The 24,755-nt window shown below is 37.6% G+C and overlaps 1 protein-coding gene across 1 annotated transcript in view; it reads left to right on the top strand.

Moving 5' to 3' along the window:
• EYS (eyes shut homolog) overlaps positions 1 to 24,755 on the top strand; it is a 1,462,097-nt gene that overhangs the window by 1,381,981 nt on the left and 55,361 nt on the right. Inside the window, 1 exon segment of the mRNA XM_069488330.1 lies at positions 16,425 to 16,607. Coding sequence (XP_069344431.1) covers positions 16,425 to 16,607 — 183 coding nt within the window.

Here is a 24,755-nt window from a genome sequence, read left to right as displayed (position 1 = left end):
CTCTTGGGCTTTTGTAACCCTGTGTCTTCCCTTTGTCCTTTTGGCCTTAGAAGTGACAGCTGCTTTCAGCTGTTCGGCTGTTCCTATTTTCTGGGTGGCCTCACCATCCCCGTTTGCCTTTCCTGGTCTCCCTGTAGTTCCTCCCCATGCACTACCTCCTGTGGATGCTGATGAGCAACTAACTACGATGGTATTAGCAGCTCCTTTGATTTTGTCACCACGAAAAATCATAGATACTTTCATATCACATTACAGTTGTCATATGCTGTCTGGTTTCTGTAAAGTATTCGGGTCTAGTAACTTTGAAATTTAGTGCCTATCAGGACAGGATCACAACATAAACATGAGGATAAATGGCCATTATGCAGAGATCCATCTGCACTTGGAACAAAATGCAATAAAAGAAAAGACTTTAAGGCTTCATTTGGTATAGGAAGGTGACACTTTTTTTGGTTATATGTGGGATCACCGCATTATGTTAGAAGGAAGTTCTGACTTGAAAATCCATGTATAAGAAGGGGTTTTTTTCCTCCAAGATGGTGGATCAGAGGCTTTGTTAGTGTGCCTCACCCACTTGGAAATAGCAAAATAGTATGTGAAATTCACACTGTGAACTTTTCTACAAGAAGGAACATGGAAACTAGAGATAAAAGTGAAAGAAACTTCAGATACTTTGAAAGATAGGGCAGGCAGCAGCCCTCACTGCCATCCCAGCAGAAAACTGTAGGTGAGTCTCCAGAGCATAAGAGGGGGAGACAACGTCTCTGCAAAACACATTTCCACAGGGGAGCTGGGCTCCTTGGCCCTACCAAGTGCTGGATCCGACTTGGGGAGCAGGGGGGAGACAGTGAAAAGGAGCAGCATCAGGAAGTGCTTTGAGCACTTCCAGACCCAGGCATTGACAGGAGGAGGCCATTCCTAATCCCCGCTCATAGGAGGCTGTGCAGAGGTCTGCCAGCCAACATAGGCAGCAGTCACAGGTTTAGAGAGGCTCCAAACTGAGATTTGCAATCTAATCTCAAGTGGAGAAGGCAACCCCACAGCCAGATTGTGAGGTGAATGTGGTGTAGGCTTGTGCCATGGGCACAGGAGTTCCCCCACCCGCCATTAGTGGGGCCAGGGGTGGTGTGGCCTAGGAGCTTGGTTTTTCTCTGGGGCAGGGGGTTTTATGGCCTGGGGCAATTTAACAATCTGAGAACATACTGCTTTTGAGTTGGCTTACTATTTCAGCTTGCTGCCAGCAGCAGAGAGAGTTCTGTCAGATCGAGAGTGTGGGTGTGAGGTGGGTCTCACCACTGCTGTCTGGGCTGTGAAGCCCAAACTGTCCTTCTGTCCACATGCTAGCTCTTTGGCACTGCAGAGGTGGCTCTGCTTCTCCAGAAAACATTGCTCCAGCAGCCTGAGAACTGTCTGTCTTCTGACCCCCACTGGGGCTGGTGCTTGTGCCCACTGTTGGGGAACCAGCCCCACCCAGCTTTGCCCTGCCTCAGGGGCAGAGCACAGGACAGGGATCCCTGGTAGTTCATGGCCCAGCCCATTGTGTGGAACATCGCAGTACATCTCCTGGTTAAAAAACTTCAAGCATAAATCCCACAGCCATCACTGTGGCTGGCTCTCACCTGCAAGCACCACCTACTGGCCAGGAGGCAAACCTGCACAGCCCATCACAACATCTGCTGACACAGTTGCACAGTGCTTGGGAAAATACAAGCTCTGCTACCACCATTGTTCCCACCACTATTCAAGGGGCCTTGAGCCCACTCACTGGACTGGTACATTATTATTACAATTGGCATTTGAGAAAGCCACCACACTAAGGCTATTTATAACCAAGGAAATCTTACAGAGTCTATGTAACATTTGTGTATACCACGGGGGAACCTGAGGACAGATTTGACTGGCCCAGCTCCACCTAGTTTCATATCCCACCCCCACCCCCCACCTCCCCCTGTGAAGCTGAGCACAGAGCCCAGGGAGCTGTGTGTTACCCAGACCTCCCCATGGCCAGAAGTCCCAGAGACCTTCTCCTGGTAAACAAAGATCAAGCATAATCCCTACTGCTACTGCTGCAGCCAGCTCTTACCTGCAAACATTCCCTACTAGCCTGGAGGTCAAACTGTACAACTCAATACAGAATCTGCTGACACCAGTGCACAATGCTTGGGAACAAGATAAGCTTCTTGAGACCTGCGCCACCACAGCTCTCCAGGAAGCTGAGAGTCTGGTCACGTGCCCAGCACACAACTACTACAACCAGCATGTGAGAAACCACCACACTAAGGCTATCTATTACCAAGGAATTCATGCAGAGTCTTGGTCACTGAAAGCACACAGAAGCAAAGCCAAATGACCCTACTCAACATGCATTACAGTCACATCCTCAGGAAAAAAAAGTCCTGTCTGAACAAAAGTAAATTCAAAAATAAGAAGTGACAGTTCCTCCAGATAAGAAGGAACCAATATAACTATTCTGGAAATATGAAAAAATGAAGTATTATGACACATCCAAACAATTACACTAACTCCCCAGCAATAGATCTAATAAAAATGAAAATTAATCTTTGAAATATCAGGTCAATAATTCAAAACATTGATTTTAAAGGAGCTTAATGAGATACAAACAAATCAGAAAACCAACACAAAGAAATAAAAATCAATTTAGGATATGGATGAGCAATTTACCAAAGAGATAGATATCATTTAAAGAAAACAAACAGAATTTCTAGAAATGAAAAATTCATTGAAATAATTATAAAATACAGTTGAAAACTTCAACAATAGACTAGACTAGCAAAAGAAAGAATCTAAGAACCTTGAAGACAGTTGTTTTGAGTTAATCCAGTCAGACAAAAATAAAGAAAAAAGAATTTTAGAAAATGAACAAAGCCTTCAAGAAGTATGGAACTATAAAAAGTGCTCAAATCTATGAATCATAGCTATTCTTGAGGGAAAAGAAAAAAGAAAAAGTCTGGAAAACCTATTTGGGGAAATAATTGAGGAAAACTTCCCTAGTCTAGCAAGAGATCTAGACATCTAGAAACAAGAGGCTCAGAAAACTCCAGGGAAATAAATTCCAAGAAATACCACACCATGACATATAGTAAACAGACTTTCTAAGGTTAATGTAAAGAAAAAAATCCTAAAATCATCAGGAGATGATTTATAGTCACCTATAAAGGAAACCCCATCCGATTAACAGCAGACTTCTCAGCAGAAACCAGTATCCCTTATGAACATAGAAGCAAAAATTCTCAGTAAAATCCTAAAAAACCAAATTCAGCTGCACATCAAAAAAAAAATAATAATAATCCACTGCAATCAAGTTGGCTTCATCTCAGAGATGCAAGGGTGGTTCAATATACACAAATGTATAAATGTGATTCACCACATAAATAGAAGCAAAAACAAAGACTGTATGATCCTCTCAATAGATGCAGAAAAAGCATTTGACAAAATTCAGCACCCTTTTATGATAAGAACTCATAACAAAATAGGCATAGATAGAACATACTTCAAAATTGTAAAAGCCATATATGACAAACCCACAGCCAACATCATACTCAATGGGGAAAAATTGAAATCATTCTCCTTAGAACTAGAACCAGACAAGCTTGTCCACTGTCACTACTTCTATTCAACTCTCGAAGTCCTAGGCAGAGCAATCAGGCAAGAGAAGGAAATCAAGGGTATCTAAATCGGGAAAGTGAGTTCAAACTATGACAGTATGATTTTATATCTAGAAAACCCCAAAAATTCTGCCGAGACTCCTGAAATTGATAAATAAATTCAGCAAAATCTGAGTTTACAAAATGAATGTACACAAATCAGTGGCATTCCCACACACCAGCAACAGTCAAATGGAGAATCAAATCAAAGACTCAATAACTCTCACAAAAGCAACAAGGAAAATAAAATAACTAGAAATGTAATTAACCAAGGAGGTGAAAGGCCTCTATAGGAATAACTACAAAACACTGAGGAAGGAAATCGCAGAGGATATAAATGAATGGAAAAACCTATCATGCTCATGGATTGGCAGAATCAACATTGTTAACATGTCTATGCTACCCAAAGTGATTACAGATTCGGTGCAATCTCCATTCAAATACCAATTTTTGCAGGTCTAGAAAAAATAATTCTACACTTGGTATGGAACCAGAAAAGACCCTGAATAGCCAAAGAAACCTTAAGCAAAAAGAATGCATTGGGAGACATCAATTAAGACTTCAAGATATACTACAAGGCTATAGTAACCAAAACAGCATGATACTGGCACAAGAGCAGAGACATAGACCAAAGGATTATGACAGAGACCCCAGATATAAACCATCCTCATATTACCATCTGATCTTAGACAAAGCAGACAAAAACGTACACTGGGGGAAAGAATCCCTATTTAGTAAATGGTGCTGGGAAAATTAGATGGCCACATGTAGAAGACTGAAACAGTAACCACGCCTCTCACCACTCACAAAAATTAATTCTTTTTTTTTTATTTCAGCTTATTATGGGGGTACAAAAGTTCAGGTTATATATATTTCCCATGCCCCCCACTCCCCCCCAGTCTGAGCTTCAAACGTGTCCACTCCCCAGACAGTGCGCATCGCACTCATCAAGTAGGTATACACCCATCCCCTCCGCCCAGCCCCCACTTCTGTCTGATACCCAATGGATAACAGACTTGAACCTAAAGCATGAAACCATAAGAATTCTAGAAAAAGAGGTTGGAAAAATTCTTATAGATATCAGCCTATGCAAAGAATTTATTAAAAGACCCAAAGGAAATCACCGCAACAACAAAAATGAATAAATGGGACCTGATCAAATTAAAAAGCTCCTGCACAGACAAGGAAACAATCAATAGAGAGAATAGACAACCTACAAAATGAGAGAAAATATTTGCATGCTACACATCCAATAAAGGGATAATAGCCAGAATCTACAAAGAAATCAAGTGAATCGGCAAGAAAAAATCAAACAACCCCACTAAAGTGGGCAAAAGACATGAACAGAAGCTTTTCTAATGAAGATAGACTAATGGCCAATAAACACATGAAAAAAGACTCATTCTACTCATCAGGGGAATGCAAATCTAAACCACAATGAAATATCACCTAACTCCAATGAGAATGTCTTTTATCAAAAAGTCCCAAAACAACAGATGTTGGCATGGATGCAGAGAGAAAGGAACATGTATACATTATCGGTTGCACTGGAAATTAGTTCAACCTCTATAGAAAATATTCTGGAGATATCTCAAAGAATTAAAAGTAGACCTACCATTTGATCTAGCAATCCCACTACTGGATATGTACCCAAAGGAATAAAAGACATTTTATAAAAAAGACACTTGCACTCAAATGTTTATAGCAGCAATTCACAATTGCAAGGATATGGGAACAACCCAAGTGCCCATCAATACATGAGTGAATTAATGAAATGCGGCGTATGTATACCATGGAGTACTACTCAGACATAAAAAGAAAATGGTGAACTAATACCATTTGTAACAACCTGGATGGAACTAGAGACCATCCTTCTAAGTGAACTATAGCAAGAATGGAAAAACAAATACCACATGTACTCACCATTAAATTGGAACTAATCGATCAACATTCATGTGCACATATGGTAGTAAAATTCAAAAGCAATCAAGCAAGTGGGAGAAGGGAGGAGGAAATGGGTAACTTCATACCTAACAGGTACAATGCACATCATCTGGGTGATGGCCACACTTATAACTTTGACTCAAATGGTACAATAGCAATTCATGTAACCAAAATGTTGTACCCCTGTAATATTCTGAAATTTAAAAAAAAAAAAAACTGCACTTGTACCCTGTAAAGTTATACAAATTTAAAAAAAAAAAAAGAATCATGCATATTGACATGTGGCAACCAAAGGTCTTCAGGAGACAGTTATTGTGTTTTATGTTTTGTTTTGGGTTTGTTCTCTGGCGAAACAGTGCCTGAATTTCCTTCCTATTTGTGTGCATACACATCACCGAGGGTAGTCCAGTGAGATATTCTCCCCAGGATTTGTAGCCTAAGGATATGATCCAAATACAGAGTGATATTTAAAAATTATTTGTGGATGAGGTAGTCACACAGTTGTCCCCAGTCATAGAGATACCAGTGGCTGCATCCTGACAAAGTTGTTCACACAATGTGAACTTGGCTAGTGAATTTGACTATGTTTGAGCTGCCTATGTTCCTTTGATTTTGCCTAGTTTCCCTGTTGGTTCTCCAGCCTTGCCCTAATTCTATGAGGTAGTCTATCTCCTGCTTAAAATAGCCAGGTTTGGGCCAGCACAGTGGCTCACACCTGTACTCCTAGCAATCTGGGAGGCTGAGGTGGGAGGTCAGGAGTTCAAGACCAGTCTGAGGCAAGAGCTAGACCCAGTCTTTGCTACTCACTAAAAATAGAAAAAATTATCTGGTGTGGTGGCACATGCCTGTAGTCCCAACTACTCAGGAGACTGAGGCAGGAGCATCGCTTGAGCCCAGGAGTTTGAGGCTGCAGGGAGCTATGATGATGTCACTGCAATCTAGCTGGGCCATGGAGCAGAGACTCTATTTCAAAAAAAAAAAAAAATAGCTAGAGTTAGTTTCTATTGCCTCTAACTAAGGAACCTAACTGATGTAGTTTAATTCTAGGTATTTCACACTATAGTAAATAAAATATTTTATTTCATTATATTTTCTGATTGTTGTTTGAGTTAGGCACCTGCTCACTATTAATACATGAAGTCTTGGGGCTACCAGATAAAAAGATCTTTTCCAATTAAAAATTCCAATATGAATTTTAAATCTCATAAATCATGGCTGATGATTTTTCTTTGTTTTATTAGTAATGTTACTTAGAATGATCTCTCCTGCCATATTTATTAATATAAAATCTTTCTTTATTATATGCTTTTAAAATATCATGTGTTGTGGTTCCCAGAAATGAGTTAGTATTTTGCAGTATGCTGCTTTTTTTCCAGCACTTCAGCATCTAAACTATAGATATCATAAAATTATAATTTTCCCTGTAGTATCTCTGGTTAAGATTTTTTTCCTTTCTCTCCTCTCTCTCTCTCAGCTGGAGTACATGTTGCTCTTTGATAAATCATCTTTATTACTTTGGGTCCTTCTTAGATTTTTGCTTTTTCTAAACTGTTTTTATACAGTACCAAAACTGGAAATGAAAATTATAGTCAACTGTCTGTAATATATACTTGTATATGTATGTGTATCTTTCTCCAAACATTCAAGCACTTACAAACCTTCAGAGACATACTGATCTTTTAACCACGATCTTTCATTCACATTCTCTTCATCTGGGAAACAATTAAGCTCCTACTAAAACGTATCTGTTGATAAAATCGCTGGTATATATTGAATACCAATTAAGTGCTTCTCACTGTAAGGTAATTAACATATATGTGCATTTATATTAAATATAGATGAAGGAATATAAGAGTCCTACAAATTTTTATGAGTCCATGGTCAGGACTTGGGGAGAAAATAGAATAAAGTTGTATGGAATCAATTTGTGAGAAATACAAATTTTAATAATGTAAAACACCTACCAATGGCTTTTAATCAACCAATGTCATGAATATTCCAGCCATCATACTGAGGTAGGTAGCATAACATGTTAGAAAGAGCACAGGCTTTGGAGTCAAATGGGCCTGGGTTCAAATCCTGACTCTGCCATTTCTTAGCTCTGTGACTTAACATCTCTGAACCTCAATTTCTTCTCTATAAGGTAGGAATACAGGTATAAAAACATCTCACTGGTGTTCTGTGAGACATAAAATAATTTAAATAAGGAACCTAGCTGCTGGAACATAGTAGGTAATAAAAGTGCTGTTTTGATTACTTTGAAGTATATAAAAGTACATCTATACATTCATATCTTTAAAAATGATATCTTAAACTAAAAAAAAATTCTGAATTTGAATGATGACCCACTCCAACCTCAGTGTTTCTTAATTTCTTAACTAAAAATCCACTGGCATGAAGAAACTTAGGAGTTAGGAATGAGAAAATTACTCAAAACACATCAGTTCCAGACTGTTCTATGAGCGTAATATCTAGGAATTTATTTCATCACAATAAACTACAAACCAAGAGGATTTAATCCAGTATAAACCTGAACAGCTTGTGTAATGTGAATGACAGAAATATGTGAATATTTTACCATTCTCTAGGTTTATGCCATAAACTATAATGCAATGCAGATATTACGATGTGAACCTATATGCTTCGAGGATTTTTTTTTTTCTTTTTTGACGTTTTGTGGTACCATAAAACATCCTACCAGTACCTGATTTAGATTTAAAGCAGTTCCTGTGAAAATCCAGAAGATGGCACTAATTTCTAAGAATTTTGCAAGTAAAAAGAATGTGCTGCTTTGGATTCTGGTCATTAATCATTTCTGTAGCTGGTGGGAATGATGGTGCTCTGTATTTTCATCAGGTTTTTTTTATTTTAATGTAAAATTCTATTTTTTCTTAGTTTTTCCCTGACAAATAGATAAGAAGTGAAAGTGATAGGAATTTAAATATCTATAGAAAGCTTTGATAATTTAGTTTGAGCAGGAATTGGCAACCAACCAATCATATTTATTTTATGTTTTTATACCTGTGGGTGAATTAAATACTATATATCCATTTGAATAGAGAGTTTCCTTTTATTCATGTGTTGGGTATCTTTGTCTCGATTCCGGAAGGAGAAGAAGGTAAGCGTATGTTTTCTATACAAGCTACCATGACCTGTAACTTAGGAATATCACAGGAAATACATATTGCTATTCCCTGTGAATGAAAATCACATTTATAGGTTACCAATTTTTTAATTCTAAATGATAATGCTGAACAAGCTCTACACAAGAAGCTTTTCCAACAACAGAAACAAAAACAACGACAATGATCATGTACATGGTTTTATAACCTAATTGCATTTCAGCAGGACATTGAGCTAAATTTATTGCTACATTGCTAAGAAGAAGTTAAGAACAAAGAGAGTGGAAAGAATTTTATACTCAAAGCTACAAAGAAAGCTGGAAAAGCAACCAGTGGTCTTTTATTTTTACAAATTTATCCATCTGCCTAAGAGTAGGTTAATTTTCCTGGCAAAATTAAATGTATATTTTGAGATACAATATGCTGCTGAACACCATGCTTGGAAAACTGGCATTCCGGAGTCTTTCAAAATCAGCAGTTTCCAGGGGAAAATCTATCTACCATCTGCTTGCTTCATTAAAATACATAATAGAGAAAGAAAAACTGAATTGGATTTTCACTAGCTCAGGGCTCCCTAGTGTCCACTCTGCTGAGGTTATACACAGCAGCCTATATAGAAAACAGAATCCAAGTGAAAACCAAGCACAGTTCTTCTGTCTTTTGTATATGCATAAAAATAGAGCAATGAACTTTATTTCACAAAGATATATTTAGACAAGGTAATCTATCTTGAAAACACTATTTTCAAGTATTTTTTGATAAACTTAAGGACATTTTTTCAAGTCCATATTGTAAAATTTTAAACAAAACCATAAGGGTATCATACAGACATTTTGTCATGTAACAGCTAAAAATTTCTGTCAGAAATTATCAATTGCCCCAAGAAACATATTAATATTTTTAGCTTTCAAGTTAAACAATACAGTATTGTCAAACATTAAGCAGAAACTGTTTATAAGATAAAACATATGAAATTATATTTATACAACTTAATTATGAAAAACAATTAGTTTGTCAAGTTTGGGGTTCCTATGCCTTGATTTGCAGTAAAATATGTAATATGTTATTTTAATTTTTGCCCACACTAGAAGAATAAAGATTCTAATATCATTGAAAAAAAAAATCCAGTTACGTTCTTATTCTTTAGAGGCAAATGACTAGAAAATGTATAAAACAAATTTAAACACAATGATTAACACCTTTATCCAATAGCTCCAACTAATCACATAAGAACAGAATAATCAGATAAGTACGGAATAGTTCACTTAGTCACTTAGAACAAAATAGTTAAAATATTAGATAAACAATAACAGCAAAGATATAACATGTGTATGTATATGTCACTATGTTCTAAATACCACGTTGAACTTTTTACATGTATCCATTCAACTATAGGATAAATATGTATCTCGTGCCCCATTGAACCAGACACTGTTGCCCATCCTGGGCTTTGTGAAGGACAGACAGGCAAACCCTAGCAGGATTTGCAATCTAACCGGGGAGAAAGACAATAAAATGTAAACAAATAAATATCATATAATGGAATTAGGCCACGGTAAAGTAAGCAGGTTAAGGAACTAGAGAGTGACAGACGTAAGAGGAGATTAATATTTAATAGTTTAACACGATAGTCAGGGAAGAACCCTCTGAAGAGAGAACACTTAAGCCGAGTCTTGAAGGAAGTGAGGAAACAGACCATACCTTTTGGGGAGAATATGTTTCAGGTGTTGGAAACCACAGGTGTAGAAGTCTCAACCCCAGAGAATGTTAAGTTTGTTTGAGAAACACAAAGAAGTTTGCATGGTTGAAGCAGAATGAGTGAGAAGAAATGAATATAAAATAAATTTCAATAATAGGGGCTTCAGGCTATGGTAAGGAGTCTTTATGTTATTTTAATCTTCAAGGATGACTTTTAATATGCAATTTGTATTTATAGGAACTTTCTGGCTAGAATATGGAAAAGAGGCTGTAAACAGATAAAGGTGGCAGCAGGGAGACCGGGTAAGAAGCAAATACAGTAGTCCAGGCTAGAAAGAAAAGGGCATCAATCTCTAGTGGCATTAACAGAGGTGAAAAGTAGCGGGACTTGGGATGCACTTCGAAGATGAAGTTAGCAGGATTTGTCAGTCAACTGATTGAGGTAGCAGAGAAAAACACAATTTAAGAATGATGCCTAGTTTTTATTCTGAGCATCAGAGAGAGAAGACTGGGGAAGAGATCTGATTGGAAAGAACAGGAAGGGACTGGATTGGAAGAGATTATAGATTTGGGAATAAAGAGTTCTGTTTCATGTATGCTCAGTTTAAGATTCTTAGCAGACATACAAATCTATGTCCAATATCTAGCAGGTAGTTGGATATATGAATCTGGAGCTCTGGATCTCCAGAAAGAAATCAGGGATAGAGACTATTATTCAGAAGTCATCCACCTGTAGATGGTACTTATGATCAAATACAGAGTGATGATCAATGGAGATAACTGGAAGAAAAGTAGGATGAAGAGGAACACTTATGAATGTGGGAAGTATACCAGGAAAGTGCATTGTCATGGAGACCAAGTGAAGAAAATATTTCAAGAGAAGAGAAATAATCAACTATGTCAGTTGCTTCTGAGACATTGAATAAGATGAAAACAGAATTGACATTAGATCTAGAAAGATGGTGGTCCCTGGTAAAGTTTCAAAGAAAAGATAGATAAGATTACTTGACTGAAATAAAATCAAGAGTGAAGGGGTGAAGAAAATTTGAAAAAGTCAATATAGGAACTCCTTAGAAGGATCTTGCTCTTATGGTGAGCAGAGACACAAGCAGTAGCTAGAGGGGTATGTGGAGTAGAGGGAAGATTTTTTAGATAGAGATAATCTAGCACATGTGAAGTAAATTTGGTGTCTCATGGGAGGTAGAACAGAATTTTTGAAGTGATGCCCTTGAGCAGATGAGGAGTAGATCCAATATCCAGGCAGAGTCAGTTTTGTAACCAGAAGGAAAGCAAAGCATATGGATCAAAATGAAAGATTTGAGGGTGGAAGGATGACGGAGAAAAGATAGGGGAGTTCTCTGTTGAGAAAGTGAATTTTTCTCAGTGAAAGAAAAAGCAAGACCATTTATTGAGAGAGAAACAATGAATATTAGATATTTGAGGAGAAAAGGGTAAGTATTAAATAGTAATCTTTGAGACTGGGGAAGTAACTTGACTGGGAAAAGGTAGTAGGATTGCAGTGCTGGTGTAAGAGGTTTGCCCACTTGAGATTTGCGGTTAGCTCAGGTGTGTGTTTCCTTCGACAATGGACTTTTCTCATTCTTCACAAAATGTTGGGTACTCTTACTTCCTCATTTTACAGATGAAGAAATGAAAACAGAGAAGCTGAATAACTTGCCCAAGTTTGCATAGGAAGTGAGGAAATTCAAAATCAAGCCTGAGCTGGCTGGCTCCACCTGCCTCCCCTGCATCACTGTGACATGCAATAGCTCGTCTTACACCCAGCCAGCGGGCTTTAGAAGGCATCACTCGCTGCAGAGTTGAGGGGAAGATGTTCTGAAATCTAAGCTATTTGTATGTCTTCTTCCCACATCCCAATAGCTCATCTTGGTCACTTCTGCACATAAAACTTTAGTAATTCAGATTAAAGGAAGGACTGCAGAATTTTTTAAAAGGAAAAAATACAGTTGTATTTAAAATAATAATGCTCATTTTTCTGCCCTTATTGAGAATGAGAAAAATTTGCCTTAGTAAATATCTAGAAAACAGAAGTCTATACTCTTTTTGTGGCAACCTTTGCTAAAAATGTTTTTTGTAAGCATAATATAACATGTTCTAAAAAGATCATACAGACCGGGTGCGGTGGCTCACACCTGTAATCCTAGCACTCTGGGAGGCCGAGGCGGGTGGATCACTCGAGGTCAGGAGTTCGAGACCAGCCTGAGCAAGAGCAAGACCCCATCTCTACTAAAAAAAAAAAAATAGAAAGAAATGATCTGACCAACTAAAAAAATATATATGGAAAAAAAATTAGCCGGGCATGGTGGCGCATGCCTGTAGTCCCAGCTACTTGGGAGGCCGAGGCAGTAGGATTGCTTGAGCCCAGGAGTTTGAGGTTGCTGTGAGCTAGGCTGACGCCACAGCACTCACTCTAGCCTGGGCCACAGAGCAAGACTCTGTCTCAAAATAAATAAATAAATAAATAAAAAGATCATACATTAAGTCTGTAATGCAATATAATGTTATAGAAAATATTAAGACATTCTCCCTTTACTTGTTTCATAGAAGTTTTAATGGCCGTAGAAGATGTCAAGATATTTTTTGACTATGCCTGAAATTTTCCCAGATCATTGCTATTTATTTTGCTCTTCTTCCACGTACTAAATTTTTAATTTAAAGTTTAGCAACCTCTTCCCTTCCTCATGTTCTCAATTCATTGCTGTAACTTTAAAAAGAAACTGAAAAAATGCATGAGTTTGTGCTTTATAAAAGCCATGAGGCAACTAGAGATTACCAAAAAATATATACATTTAATAGCCCCAAAGTGTTCCCATCATAATCTATTCAATCTCCTGATTTGATGATGAGCAATGGTCCAAGAAGCCTGACCTGGGAATTTGTGCAACAGAGTAACCAAATTAAACAAATGTTATCTGGTTAAAGATGGTAAAGGGCTTATTACATTAAAGACTTGGAAAGAATGATTTGTAAGGTTGAACGCCTTCTTTCTCCTAATTTGGGTCCCTCCGTGTTCTCCTGCCTAATCCAGTGTGATAAAGACAATGTGGATGAGGACATGACTTTGTGTGGATTTGGCTGTTTCTCCTGGAATTCATTTCTAGTTTTATTCCACTGTGGTCTGAGAATTTACATGGTATGGTTTCAATTTTTTTTTTTAATTTGCTGAGACTTGTTTTGTGGCCTAACATATGATCAGTCTTGGAAAATGTCCCATGTGCTAAGAAAAATGTATATTCAGTTGTTTTGGGGTAGAATGTTCTGTGTCTGTTAGATCCATTTGTTCTACAGTCTTGTTTAAAAGCCCAGTATTTCTTTATTCATTTTCTGCTTCGATGATCTGTGCCATTCTGTCAGGGGAATGTTGAAGGCCCTGACTATTAAGATACTACTATTAATTTCTTTGCTTAGATCTAGAAGAATTTGCTTTATGAAACTGGGAGTTCCAGTGTTAGGTTCATATACATTTAGGATTGTTATTCTTCTTGATGAATTGCTCCCTTTACCATTATACAATGACCGTCTTTGTCTTTTATTACCATTGTTGATTTAAAGTCTATTTTATCTGATATAAGGATGATGGCGCCATCTGCTTTCATTTTTTTTCCATTTGCATGGAATACTTTTTTACATCCCATTACTTTGAGTCTATTTCCCTAAATAAATTTTTCATTTCCAGAAGTTCTAATTGTTTTTTTTAAATACATCCATCTCTTTAGTAAATTTTTCATTCATTTCCAGAATTGTTTTTCTGGTTTCTTTGAGTTGGTTTTCCATTTACTCTTGGATTTTATTGAGTTTTCTTACAATCCATATTTGGATTTCTTTCTCTGTCATTTCAGTATTTTCTTTTTGGTTAGAATCCATTGCTAGAAAGCTGGTGTGCTCCTTTGAGGTGTCCTTTCATTCTGAATTTTCATAATTCCAGAGTTCTTGCATTAATTCCTTCTCATCTGGAGCAGCTGTCACTTCTTATTTTTGGATTTTCTTTTGTTTGGGTAGAGCTCTTTTTCCTCCCTCATTCTGAAGGGTGTGTCTATAGCATATGTTGGGTAAAGACCTTTGGCTTTGCTTGCGGGTACTTTGATGGGGATCTAGGTTCGGAATGGATACCTTGGTTATAGATATCCTTTGTGTGGTGGTTTTCACAGTTGTAAGTTTATAGACTGTAGCAGTGGTATACTGTGTGTGGGCTGATTCCCTTCGCTTGTTGACAAAGGAAGATAGAAGTCTTTGAAATCCTTTCTCTTTCTCCAGCCCTATGGTCTTCTTGACAGTGTGAATTACATTGGGATGTATGGTTTAATCTCTGGGACCATAGTTGGTACCACATACAGCCACATTCTGTATGATTGAATCAGTAGATGTTGTAAAGGGCTGTACAAGTTGTCCTCCCTGCCAGTAGTGGGGCTTGCTGGAAACAGCCGGCTGCAGCAGTGTTTTATGGGATCTATGACCAGCTCTAGTTGATCAAGAGAAGCACTGAGTTGCCCCAGGTTGTGGGTGGGGTGCTGGAGCTTCCAGGTGACTCCTTATTCTCCACCACAGCAGAGGTTGGTGGTCTAGGATTGAACTTGGGGGAGCAGGGAACAGACAGGCTTGCAGGCTGGATCCCATACCCCCAGGACTTGATTGTGTCAGATAAGGGGCAATGTGTCTCAAAATCCCTACTTCAGATCCTGGTGAGTTTTGAGAAAATTATACTTACCTATGCCACATATCCCAGGGAATAAACTGATAAGATTTTAATGAAATATCAAAACAAAAAATTCAGCTTATTTCACAAAAATACTGTAGTTTATATTAAGCATATAAAAAAAACAGAAATAAAAGCCTCTGAATCACTTTTCCCAGGATAGCACAGTTATTTTCTGTGTAAATAATTATAACAAGACATAACAAGCTCTTTTGTTTTAAGCATTAGGTACCAGAGTGAGGATATTCTAGTTTTACAACTTCTCAGGAGATCTAACATCTCTTGAGAAGAAAAAAGCAACATGAGACAATTGAGGCAAGCTCTTCTTCCCTCTATTAAGCTGTCCCCAACTAATAAAAATATGTTTTAGGAATATCCTTTAATCTGGGGACATTGTTCATAAGAGACAGGAATGGGGGTCAAAATCCCCCTTTCTGTTTCCTATTGTCCTCTTGAGGTAGGAAAATAAAAACCAGTTGGACTACTTACAAAGGACACAAAACAATGAAAGAGAAGAGTTGGGAACAAGAAGATTAGAGGCAGGATGAAAAGAGAGAATAGATGGCTAAGAGCACCACTTATATAAATTCTCTCTTGTCCACACTGGCCCTTCAACTTCTGTTTTATCATTTTCTGTTTTTACTCAATCTCCCTCCACTTTCAGACCTATTAAAACCTGTGCTTTTATTATCTAACAAGCATCCCACCAAATTAAGGATCAACAGTTCTTTTGGACAATTATTTTTACTTTAAAGAAAAGTTCTGATCACTCGCAATATGACGATGGAAACTGACCGATGTCCTTCCCATTTCTTGACTTTCCTAACCCTGACCTGTGGCTTTGGCTCATATAAAGGTACAGGATTTGAAAAGCACAGCTTGTTCCAAGCTGTGAAGTTCTTCTCTAAGTTGTATTCGGTGTTTGGATGCCAAATCATGTTTACAAGGCACCTGAGCAAATACTTTGCCAGTGATCTTTTCTGTTTCTAAAATTAAACTTAAAAATGTAGGGCTTTTCTTTTAAAGCAAATCCTTCATTATATAGAAAGGAAATGTGAGCAAAAGGGTTACATATAGAATCTCAATACACGGCAATTCCTTTGTTCTGGTTTTGAAATTCCCTATTGAGTCACTTAGTTGCTCAATGCAGAAGGGCAGTAAAGTGTAATTAATGTGATAGTAAACAGACTACCTGGCCAGATACATCAGCAAAACATAACCCTCCTTTCACAAGTACATGTACAGGTTTATTTTAACTGTTTGTTTTGGGTTTTTCCACAGCTATTAATATTACTCAGCCCAGGTTCAGTGGTACAGATGCCTTTGGATACACTTCATTCTTGGCTTATTCACGGATCCCAGACATCAGCTTTGATTATGAATTCCACTTGAAGTTTCAGCTGGCAAACAACCATTCGGCACTGCAAAATAACTTGATATTTTTTACTGGACAGAAAGGCCACGGTAAGATTAATTGAACCTTCTAGGACTGTTGTCTAGCTCCTTTAAGAATAGAGAAGCCGGCATGGTGGCTCACACCTATAATCCTGGCACTCTGGAGGCTGAGGCAGGAGAATCACTTGAGGTCAGTTTGAGACCAGTCTGAGCAAGAGTGAGACCCTATCTCTACTAAAAATAGAAAAAATTAGCCAGGCATGGTGGTGCACACTTGTAGTCCCAGCTATTCAGGAGGCTGAGGCAGGAGGATGGCTTGAGCCCAGGAGTTTGAGGTTGCTGTGGGCTAGGCTGACGCCATGGCACTCTAGCCTGGGTGACAGAGCAAGACTCTGTCTCAAAAACAAACAAACAAAAAAGAATACTTTAGAGATTCTTTAGGGACAATCTAATTGGCTGTGGTTAAAGAAGATATTTGCCTGGATGAAGCCTCCTCCTGTTTCCTGCATGTTTCATGCAGTCCAAAGTATTCAGCAGTTCCCTGACCCTTTCTAAAGCCCTGCTTCATATCAGGGCTTATATTAATATGTTCCTCCTCTTGCTCTTGATTAAAAGAGCAACAATTCATGCAGGCAAACATGAGGACAGAGAAAGGGAAGTAAACTTACTGACTTGTCCTTTTCTCTGTTTCTTTCGTTTCCATATGTAAGGGGAAAAGGGAAATTCTCAGAAAAAAAAAAACAAAAAAAAAATCATTTTACAATGTGCTGTGAAATGGAAATGGTTTTTGCCCTCAAAGAAAACATTCCAAATTAAAGAAGCAAGAAATGAGAAAGGACTCAATCTGTAACAAAGTACTCCAGTGCCCTAGAATTGGTGGGAAGTCAACTTACAGGTTAAATTTATCTCTCTTAAGTACAAACTGGTTATGCATGTATTAGGTCAAGGAAAATCACATGTGTTTTACTTTTAAGTCTGCAACTAACAGTTAACCAATTAATCACTTACTCTCTCTGAAGTCAGTGTTTTCATCTATGAAATCAACATATTAGAAAAAAGATCTTTCTCTCAACCATCAGTGATTCTATTGTGCTAGGGTGAATAACATACTCTATTTTTTTTAACTTGCTCAGTGACTATCTGTTAATACCAAACATTATTTTCTGTGTGAACACATGTCTGAAAGGAGCCTAGATGCCAAGTGAAGCGTGGTGTGTCAGCCTTCCACCACCCGCCACCTCTGTGAGGATGGAGAACACTTTATCACATGAAGTGCTCTTCGTTACACCTCCCAGATTTGTTTGAATCTCTTCCCTATCTCTGCATCAGAATCTCATGACTTGTCGGCCTATTGACTTTCCTGCCTGTAATCCATTCTCCACATTGTAGTAAGAGCATCTCAAAAAGGTTTATCAGATCATGCCGAACCTTGTTTAAAACCCACCTGTGGCTTTTCATTGAGCTTAGAATACAATCCAAATCTCCTTACCAGATTCTCAAGTGTCTTCAGGTCAGACCCGGGTCTCTATTTTGAACACAACCAGGCCACTCTTACCATCTCTGTGCTCCTCTCCTGTAGGTCTTCTCCCAGTGCCTTAACTATCTAGTGCTTTCCTGCCTCAGAGGCTGCATGCAAGCTCTTTCCTCAGCCTTGTTAGGAAATGGCCATCAGAGTGATCAAAAGAGCAGGTGCTAGAGCCTGGCAGTGTAGACTTGAATGCAGTCTCCATCACTTACAAATCATATGCCAAGTAATTTAATGTCTCTGTGCCTCAGTTTTCTGACCTGTCAACTGGGTATAATAGCAATACACTCCTTAATACGGTTGTGAGGATCACAGAGTTGATACATGGAAAGCACTTAAAATAGCACTGGGCTCAATAAACATGGTAGGGTGTATTTTCTCAGGGAGGCCTTCTAGAGGCACCTTCACAAAGGTCGATATTATCCCACTCCATCCAAGTTTTTCTCTACTTCAGCTTTTTATTTATTCCCTTCATTTCCCTTACTTCTATTTATAACTCTTTATTTTTATATAGTTGTTTCTCATCTGTCTCCACTACTAGAACAGGCCCTTTATATAGAAAGAGACCAAGTCAGCCCTATTCAACTTTATATACCCACACTTAGCACAGTGTCTGACCATAATCAGTACTGAACAAATAAATAAAAGAACCACAATAAGAAAAATTGAACTGTATGGTATATAAGTCAGCCTCACAGTTTCACGAAAATTCTTAAATAGTGGTTATTCTTAGGGATTCCCAATTTAAATGCTATGTCCTCTATTAGAATTTCCCCAGTGGTTCCCCTTTTTGTCTGAGCATCAACAGCCTACCCTGCCTCTAGGACATGGAGCCTTTGTTAAAGGCTTTGATTGGCTATGAAGTTCTAAATTTCTCTTCTCATTTATCGAAATGGTGAGTTATCACTATATCACCCACAGAGCCTCTCTCAGGTGGTTTGAATAAATATATGTTGAATGATTGCTAGAAGGCAGGGAGGGAAGAAGGGGAAAAAAAGGAATTACTATCCCTAACCCTTTACTCTACACTCCTTCCATCATATATTTATCATTTATATCCTCATTCACAAAAAAAAAAAAATTTTTAAACCTGGCAATGAAAAATTCAAATAAGCATTTGCAGACCCTGGGTCTGTCTTGTTTTAAAACAGATCTTCTATTAATAAAGCCTGAAAGATACATAGAGGTAGAACCCAAGCAAAAGATAAACGCTTGACCCATGAAAATGCTGCCACCAAAAACTTTTCAGTGCTTTTCTATCACAGACTCCTTCAAAATTCTCAACACACACACACACACACACACTAAAGCAATATTTTGATGCAATATTTTGGCCACAGCATTTCTAAATTGTGGAATCTTTTTTTTATAATGTGTACTGTGTGCTATTTTAAAAATAAGATTTTATATAATACATATACAGCATATTCCTAAAACTTATACAATTTATAAAAAAAAAAAAAAAAACATTGTGTACCCACCACCCAGGTCAAGAAAAGTAGATTGCTATCCACTGAGGTGCCCCTACCCACTTCTCCCTAACACTTATAAATTCTTTTTCTTTTTATAGTGTAAAACTTGAAAGTCGTTGATTGATTATTAGTGGTGATAGTGGGTATTCCTGTATTGTTACTGACCTCAAGGAATTCTTTCAACAAATTAAGTACATCTTTTTTTTTTTTTTTTTTTTTTTTTGTTTTTTTTTTTGTTTTTTTTTTGAGACAGAGTCTCACTCTGTTGCCCAGGCTAGAGTGAGTGCCGTGGCGTCAGCCTAGCTCACAGCAACCTCAAACTCCTGAGCTCAAGGGATCCTCCTGTCTCAGCCTCCCGAGTAGCTGGGACTATAGGCATGCGCCACCATGCCCGGCTAATTTTTTCTATATATATTTTTAGCTGTCCATATAATGTCTTTCTATTTTTAGTAGAGGTGGGGTCTCGCTCTTGCTCAGGCTGGTCTCGAACTCCTGAGCTCAAACGATCCGCCCACCTCGGCCTCCCAGAGTGCTAGGATTACAGGCGTGAGCCACCGCGCCCGGCCAGTACATCTTTTTTAAAATACAAATATCCTTGTTTAGATTATAAAGATTTTTCTATTCTAAAATTTTAAACACTGTATTATGAATACATGTTGAATTTCATCAACTGTTTTCTGCATTTTTGAGACTATCATATAATTTTAATTCTTTATTCTGTTTATATTGTGAATTATATTGATGTCTTTAAATATCACTGTATTTTATTAGTAAATTTAGAGACTTTTTTCTGTATAAATAATGATTAAAATGTAAATTTACTTTTTCATAATAAACGTCCTTGTCAGGCTTGCTGTTAAGGTTATGGTTACTCCATAAACTGAGTGCAATGTCTAGGGAATGGACACGCTTGAAGCTCAGACTCGGGGGGATGGGGGAGACATGGGCAATATATATAACCTGAACTTTTGTACCCCCATAATGAGCTGAAATAAAAAAAAATAAAAAACATAAAAAATAAATAAAAAATGATCCAAGTACTTGCAAAGTCTTCCAGAGAATAGAATAAAAGGATTCAGTTGGGATCAGTTCCAACTCAGTTTATGGAGTAAATTGCGTCTAGTCTTCTCTAGTCATACGCTTTGTACACAAGGAGATTAATGCTAATTATACACTTGCATTTGTAGCTTTATAGCATGGTTAGATAAAGGCTAGATAACAGATGGTTAAATTGTAAAGTTCCATTTTCTGATTATTGAAAATGAGAAATCTAAAACATGCAATTCCACATTCTACCACTTGAGGGAGCAAGAACACCAGCTAAAAAAATACCAGTGGCACTACAGAGCTTGTTTTTTTAATTGACACATAGTAATTATAGTGTACAATGTGATGTTTTGATACATGTATACATTGTATAATAATTTAATACAGCGTTTCTCCAAGCAGGAACTCTTTACACATATGTTACAATCACATGAAGGTGCTTGTTAAAACACTAATTCCCAGGCCTTCTTGAATCAAAAATAGAATTTTATCAATCACCTTAGGTGTTTTTTACACAATGAATATTTGAAAGCAACTACTCAAAACCTCTAGGTGCCAGTTAAGTTAGACTACATATGGGAATGGACTAAGATATGTAATTATTGACCATAATATCATATATAGGGATGGTTCATCAATTTATATAGCATAAAGCTATAAAGAAATACATTACAATGTAGGATTTATTAAGGTAAAAAAAACTTTTAAATAAAGAAATACATATTCTTTTAAAACATAGTATGATTATTAACCATATAATTTACAATTATCTATTCTATAGAAGAAACGACCGAAGTCAGTGTTTTTAACAGGGGTATATCCACATTTAGGTGTTATTGTTTAGTAATATTGACCTCTAACCTGCATATTAGTTGTTATTATGAAAATCACCATCCCATATCTGCCTTTATTTTCCTCAGATTAAGAGATGAACAAGCTACAGAGTTTATATAATAACTTGAAATGTAAGCCATCCTCTAATTTCTGATATGTCTATACAAGAAGGTAAGGGACCAATAATGATGATACTCTTTTCTGAGCCTTCCAAAGCAGAATGCTTGATTTTGTCAAATTTCATTCTCATTGTACTATCAGAAAAAATTATCCTTCAAACATTTCAGCTTAAAAACATTCCTCTTGACTTGTGATTTTTACCTAACCTAATCTTCCTATGCTTCTGCAGTCACATTTGGCATTTCCTGCATTATCTTCTCTTCCTTTCCTACCCTCCACTCCCTTACAATGTATGCCTTGCAGTTGGGCTCTTCTAGAAACCACCTATATGTCCCACAGTGGCCACAGATGAATATGTTACTTTCCCTCCTGGATCCCTTCTGTTAGCAACTGGCATAAACATTCTGCTTCAGCCAGAAACCCAGAAGTCATCTGAATTTCTCCCTTTCATTCATTTTGACAAATATTTATTGGCCACCTAGACGAGGCCTTCCTCTAGGTGCTGGAGAAGCAATTATGAGCAAGGTAGATGAGGTCCCTGTCCTCTCTCCATTTTATCTCCCACATCCTATCAAACACTGAGGTGTGTCCATTTTAGCTCCCAGTTACTTTTTGGTTTTCCTTCTTCTTTCTGTCCTCATCACTCCTGGCTTATCGGTCACAAACTAGTGCAACAGCAATAGCCTCTTTTCCAGTCTCCCTGCTCCACTTCCCCTCCATCCCCCGCTTTGCTACAGGGGATTGTTCTAACATACAAGTCCAAACACATTTTGCCTAATCAACGTATTTTTCATTTTGATGCCTCCAAAACAGTTCTACCTTTTAAGCCTCAACTCAAGAAATTATTCTTCTTTAAAGTCTTTAACACTTCTAGACGAATTTAAGCATTAATCTCACTGTAGTTCATTGGTAACAACTATCATATTTTATTAAAGCTGTTTTTCTGGATCTTTTTGAGATCAAGAACCATTGCTTTTCTTTTTTATGTCCATAGTGGTGGTCACATATAAACACTCCACAGTTTTTGAAAGAATGAATTCAAAAATCTGTGGTCCCTGATCCAGTAACACTTACAATCAATTTAGGGAGGCAAAACATATGTACTTACAGTTTTCTTTAATGGCAAGCTAGGAAGGAAGAAAGAGAGAAAAAGAGAGGAAGGTACGGGGTGGGGGGGGGGGAGAGAGAGAGAGTTTTGTTAACTAACAATACTAAACCAGAGGTCAGGAACCATGTCTAGCACACGCATTCACCACAACATCTAACATATATCTGGAACATAAATAGCATTGAATGCAAAGATACGTGATAGAAAAGATGAAATTCAGAAAGTAGAAACCTCATCAAGCTAGAACAGTCAGGGAATATGTGTTTTTCATCTTTTCCCTTGCATTTTGACCATCCTCTACCACTAGTGCCACAATTGTAGCACGACAGCTGGTATTTCCAGTTCTGTTCTCCCCCAGCCCAGGCCCAGCTCATGCCGGGTCCAGCTGGCTTAAACAGCCAGTTCGTTTCACCTGAGATCCATCACCCCCATGTACTCCACCCTCACAGCTTCCTCTTGCTCGGAATGGCTGCCCTAGTCCTCTTCACCTCTCCCAATATCTACCCATTCAGGCAACACTCTCTGACAAATTTAGATCTCCTTATATTCTACCTACACAAAGCCTGAATAGCACTTGCAGTTTATATCCCATCATTTGATAACTCATTCTGTACTGTCTTGCCACTCACAATCGCTACTCTGAATCATACGAAAGCACCATTTTCATAAATTAAAAGCATTAGAAGAGCAGCAATTTCATAATCTTAATCCTGTCCCTCAGCAAGATTAATCTTAAATTCCTTTAGGAAAAACCATGCCTTCAATTTCTTGTGTATCCCCAACTGCATTATTCACATGCTAGGTACTATGTGCAAAATCAATAATTACATGTTTATTGATTCTTTCCCTAACTGAAAGACTCTCTGTAAACAGAGGCCATCCTGGTTAGCTAATAATACTGTGTAGGCATAGATTGATCCGGATTGTAGTGAAGAAGTTAGGATCTAAATGAAGGGAGGAGGGGAGACATGTGTCACTGTTTGCATCATTAAAATGTAAGTTAACATCTCAACTGTAGTATATGTTATAAAGGTATAATACAGGGATAGAATTTTTCATAAAAAAAAAATATATTACTTCCTGGAAATTTGATCTGTGCACCTAAGTGCCTAATGTGCATAGCTATCTTGTCAGTGACCAGCATGTAGCTCTTCAAATGCTTTGGTAATTATAAAAGGTTATCTCATATTTCATGACAAATAATTTCTTATTTACTTCGAGCCCTTAGTTATTAATTGTAATGGAAGTAAAAGTGCATAAATATAGCTTGATGATTTTCTGTGGGAAAAAATGAAGTGAATGTCATCTACGGTACACAACAAGAAAAATGAAGGCGGGAGTGTCACAAAAGCAATCAGCTCAGCCTGTTCTTTAGAGAGCCCTGGTACAGATCAGGCAGAGGCAAGATGCGTGATGCATGAGGGAGCAGGCTGTAGCCAATTCCTTAATATAGCACATCTTTCAATTCCACATCACAGAGGCATTCTATAAACAACATTGACAATGTATGCCCATACTAATTTTTTTATAACAGAAAAATGCTCACTGTTTTTTTCTGTAATCATATCAGGATGACTAGAAATCATGAGAATTTTCTTCCTGACAACCTCAAACTATCAAGTCTTAGTTCTCATGGAATTAAATATCCTAGACTGTAATGTTAAAGTCGTCCATCATTAAATTATTTGAGTTTTATTACAAGATATTAACTTAAACTATTCACTTTACTGATGGAGAAATGCATAAAAATTGTCACATTTGACCAGTTCTCAAACAGGGTGAGAAATAACAATGATATGTAGAATCTTGCAAATCCTCCCCCCATCTTTTTTCAAATATATATATGGAGAGGGAATATACATTTAAGCATAGTTCAAAGAGGGTAAACTTGGTCTCATAGGGGAACATCCAGAAGACAAAAAAGAAAGGAGGGAAAGGAGGGGTCAAGTGCAAATCAATCAACTGCAAGCTCACACTTTCAACGTTTGTTCAAAACTTCCAGTAAGCACATGTGGTTCCATCTTGTGAAATTCAAGTTTAGCCACAAGCTGGTGCTTACATCCCTTATTTTCATGTTCTCATCTCTGACAGCAAGAGAGATCCAGACTTGC

The sequence above is a fragment of the Eulemur rufifrons genome, chromosome 15, assembly GCF_041146395.1.
Source record: "Eulemur rufifrons isolate Redbay chromosome 15, OSU_ERuf_1, whole genome shotgun sequence".
Classification (NCBI taxonomy): domain Eukaryota; kingdom Metazoa; phylum Chordata; class Mammalia; order Primates; family Lemuridae; genus Eulemur; species Eulemur rufifrons.
This window is presented reverse-complemented; position numbering and strand designations above follow the sequence as displayed.